Raw genomic sequence first — 4139 nt, 5'->3', positions numbered from 1 at the left:
TTTAAGAAATAAAAAATGTAATTTTTTTCTTTATCTTTTTTTACTTTTTTTTAGTTTTTTAGTTTATTTTTTTATTTTTAATATTAAATTATAAATAATAAATAATAATGAAACATTTAAAAAACAAATTTAATATAAACATTATGTATACATAAAAAAGACCAACCTAACGCTTCACAATTTTAAACATTTTTTATTTTTTATTAAATATTTAGATCAGATGTAACAAAAAAAAAGTATAATCAATAATTTCTCTTTGAATTTTAGGATAGTTAATAAAATAAAAATAGAAACTAAAAGAAATAAGCTATAAACTGTGAAAGTGTGGCCATATTAAAAGATTAATAATAGTACAAATTAAATAGTAAACTATGGGAATTCAATTCTGCCTACAAAATCAATAAAAACAACCCACAATTATATCATCATTCAATTTTATTTACATATAATATCCATATAAAATAAAATAAAATAAAATAAAATAAAAAATAATATTTTTTTTTCAGACCCAGTTAAAATACTGTATTTAAAATAATTTTAGTTAAAAATTTTAATAATAATATCTAGTGATTGGGATATACTACTGAGTTGTAATTGTTGTATTGTAATTATATTTCTACCAAATTGTTTATCTATCCAGTTCTTTAATTGAACAATAACTAAACTATCGAGACCACACTGATTCAATTGAATTCCCAAGTTGATTTTTGATGCTTCATTTGAAAGTGATTCTGATGTTTTATTTATTATTTTAATTTTTAAATTTTCTTTGCCACTGTCACCATCAAAAGATAATTTTATTTTTTAACAATATTTGATTGATAATCAAGTTTAGAATAATTATGATTAGATTTTGAAGACACTATATTTTCAAAATTAAAATTACACAAACAATATTTTGAATGATTTTTTTTATTATTTTGACTGGGTCATTTCTTGAAATAAATCTAGTTTGCTGATAACAAGCACTAACATAACAACATTGTCTATAAGAACCAGCAATAAATATCGATGAGGATGCTAAAATAAACTGTTTACTTTGAATTGATTCATTATGATAAATATGGAAACATTTTTATTTTTTTTCAAGAACAAAAAAAATGAAAAAATTTTATGAAAAAGAATAAATTTCAAACAAAATACAATGACCAAGTTATAGTTTACCACCAAGTTGTATTGACAATATGAATAGACCATCAGTTTGAAGTGAAATTATAGATCATATTTTTTATCAGTATTTCCACGATTATAATGAAGAAACTTTAGGTATCAACAAAATGATTATTTAAATCGTACTAAAAGATTATCTGTTTTTAAGGAAACCAATGCTCCATAGTTTTGTAAATTAATAAAAAATGACTTAGGATCTAACTTATATAATCGAGGATAATGAAGTTCTTTTGTAATAAGATAAATTTCTAATTTTAGTATTAAAATTTTTTTTTTTTTTTATTAATAGAGAATAAAAAACAATGAAATTATTTTAATTAAATATTTCATAAAAATTTATTTTCAAAATTATTAATTGACAATGATATTCATTGTCTCTTTCTTATACAATTTGCTTGGGTTACTCTATCCGCATTAACATTTTTGACATTTATCTAGCTTGTAGTGGGCAGTGATTTCAATAATCAGACTAAAAAAGTTTATAAAAATCAACCCTCTAAAAGTAAATGTATTATCATAGACCATGATAATTGAGAAAAACAATTTTGTTAAATTGCAGCTCTGGAGGCAACCAAAGTTTTGATTCACAAGGTATATAATGTCATCCTTGTATACATTGAAAAAATTAAAGCATTACATAAATAACAGTAGCTATATAAAAAAAATAAAATGTTAATATTTGTGAACTAAAAATAAAAGATGTTAATACTTACTTTGGCCTTTTCTGCACAACTGATGAAGAACTTTTGGGTTCATTTTTCTTTAAAATAGTTAAAAGTAACAATAAAAATTTAGACCAAAATGTCTAATTTTACTTATAAAAAAAATGAAAAATATATATTTATATTGGTTTTATTTATATTGTTGGGTAAAAATTTAATAAATTAAATAAAAAAAAATTATTTATAAAAAAATTATTTATAAAAAAAAATTTTATATAAAAAATTAAAAAAAAAAAAAGAATTAACATTTTACAAAAAAAGATATCTTTTTTTGTAAATTGTTATTAAATCTATATTTACAATTTTAACTTTTTTTTTGTAAGTTAAATTTTAAAATTAAAAAAAAAAAAGAATTAACAGTTTACAAAAAAAGATATCTTTTTTTGTAAATTGTTATTAATTCTATATTTACAATTTTAACTTTTTTTTTTTGTAAATTGTTTTTATGCAGTTAATCAAAATAAACAAAAAAAATACTCATAAATAAAATATATTTATGAATAAATAGTGGTATGTTTATAATAAATTATTTTTATTGTTTTTGTACCACCATTGTTTTTTAATACTCTGTTTTTGTTTTATATTGTTATCATTATTTCTTGCTTATTTTATAAATATTGTTTAATTAAATTTATAAAAAATTATAAATATTGATTAAAACCTTATAAATTTATTTAAATATATTAGCTTCTTATTATATTGCCAGAGTATCACTTGGTTCTAATTGTTCAAAATATTTTGCAATTATTGTAAATAAAATATTAATTGATGGTAAGTTTGGATCATTTAAACTATTGAGCTTTGATCTAAATAGAGCTAATCTTCTTAAACAAGAACGTAAATTTGAACATGTATCCGAGTCAATAGGTTTCTCTAACTTTGATAATAACATATATAACCAATAAGATCTCTCTTGGGTAAACTCTCTCTTTTCTAACCATTCAATATGATAATTTACCAATTTCACTGTTAAAACATGATCTAATTTACATAATAGCTCTATTGTTGGTTTATTACTTTTAATTTGATTATTTTTATTATTATTATTATTATTATTATTATTATTATTATTATTAGAATGATTTATTATTTTTCTATCACTTTCATATTGATTAATTCCTTCATTAATATTTTCACTTTCATCAGTATCTTCATCAAAACTTTCTTCACCTTCTTCATCTTTTTCATAAATAATTTCTTCTTCATCTTCTTCATCAATACTTTCTTCTTCTTCCTCTTCATTTAATTTATTATCATTACCAAAACAGAATATATACCAATATCTTTTATCATTTATATGTGGTAATTGAATTTTAATTTCTTTATTATTATTATTCTCTTTAATATATTTTAGCTTTTGTCTAAATTCTGAAAAATGATTTAAAAATTCTTTTTCCCATTTTTCGGTTGGTAAAAATTCTTTATTACATTTTGTGATGGATGGTGGTAATGTAAAATAATTTTTTGAAGGTGATTTAATTTTTAATTTACTATAATCTATATTTGTGGCTACAACAACTGAAGGACATCGATTAGCTTGCCATCTAACCCTTTTTAAATACTCCTCACCTGTTAATGGTTCATTATCATCTGGTTCAATTTCCCCATCAACCTCAAATGCTTTTGATTGAAACTCTTCCATTTATATATTTTAACTATTTTTTTTTATTAAAGATTAAAAATTAAAAAAATGAAAAAAAATTAAAAAAAAAAAATTAAAAAAAAAAAATTAAAAAAAAAGTTGGGTTTATTAAAAAATTTAGTTTATTTAATAATTTTCAAAATAAAATTAAATAAAGGAACTTTACAAAAAGCTGAAGTAAATTCGTGAATAGTGTGACCAGCAGAAGCTATTCTACAACCTTGTGGTTTTGAGAAACCCAAATCAGTCCCAACCTCTTCTTCACTACGAATAAAGTTTATAGTTTTATCTTGATTTCCAAAGAAAGATTTGGTAAATTGATTTGATTTACTTGAAATTGAATGAACACTATCGGTTAGAGCAATCCCTGCTAAACGGTTTTCAATTTTTTCTGCTCTATTATCTAAAAGATGACATGTGTTTACACCACCAAAACTATGGGCTACAATTATAATTTTTTTGGCTGGTGATTTTGAAATAAAATGGTCAAAAACATATAATACATGATTTTGGGATGATTCGCTACCTTTAACATATTGACGTTCAACTTTTTTCTTTTTTTTTAATGGTTCATCATTATCATTACTTTTTTCGTTTGATGATGA

The 4139-nt window shown here is 20.9% G+C and overlaps 3 protein-coding genes across 3 annotated transcripts; all 3 read right to left on the bottom strand.

The window, feature by feature from the left end:
- Positions 1-886: 886 nt before the first annotated feature.
- Positions 887-1926, bottom strand: DICPUDRAFT_160427 (uncharacterized protein; the record flags this gene model as incomplete). The annotated part of the gene is made up of 2 exons (XM_003295164.1): positions 887-1020; positions 1884-1926. Coding segments are annotated over 2 exons (177 nt in total), but the record flags the coding sequence as incomplete, so codon positions are not given.
- A 660-nt stretch (positions 1927-2586) lies between these two features.
- Positions 2587-3534, bottom strand: DICPUDRAFT_160426 (uncharacterized protein; the record flags this gene model as incomplete). The annotated part of the gene is made up of 1 exon (XM_003295163.1): positions 2587-3534. One exon carries the CDS (start codon positions 3532-3534, stop codon positions 2587-2589), a length of 948 nt encoding a protein of 315 aa, XP_003295211.1.
- A 122-nt stretch (positions 3535-3656) lies between these two features.
- Positions 3657-4139, bottom strand: DICPUDRAFT_160425 (uncharacterized protein; the record flags this gene model as incomplete). The annotated part of the gene is made up of 1 exon (XM_003295162.1): positions 3657-4139. A coding segment is annotated over one exon (483 nt), but the record flags the coding sequence as incomplete, so codon positions are not given.

Source organism: Dictyostelium purpureum (genome assembly GCF_000190715.1).
Source record: "Dictyostelium purpureum unplaced genomic scaffold DICPUscaffold_782, whole genome shotgun sequence".
NCBI classification, from domain to species: Eukaryota; Evosea; class Eumycetozoa; order Dictyosteliales; family Dictyosteliaceae; genus Dictyostelium; species Dictyostelium purpureum.
This window is presented reverse-complemented; position numbering and strand designations above follow the sequence as displayed.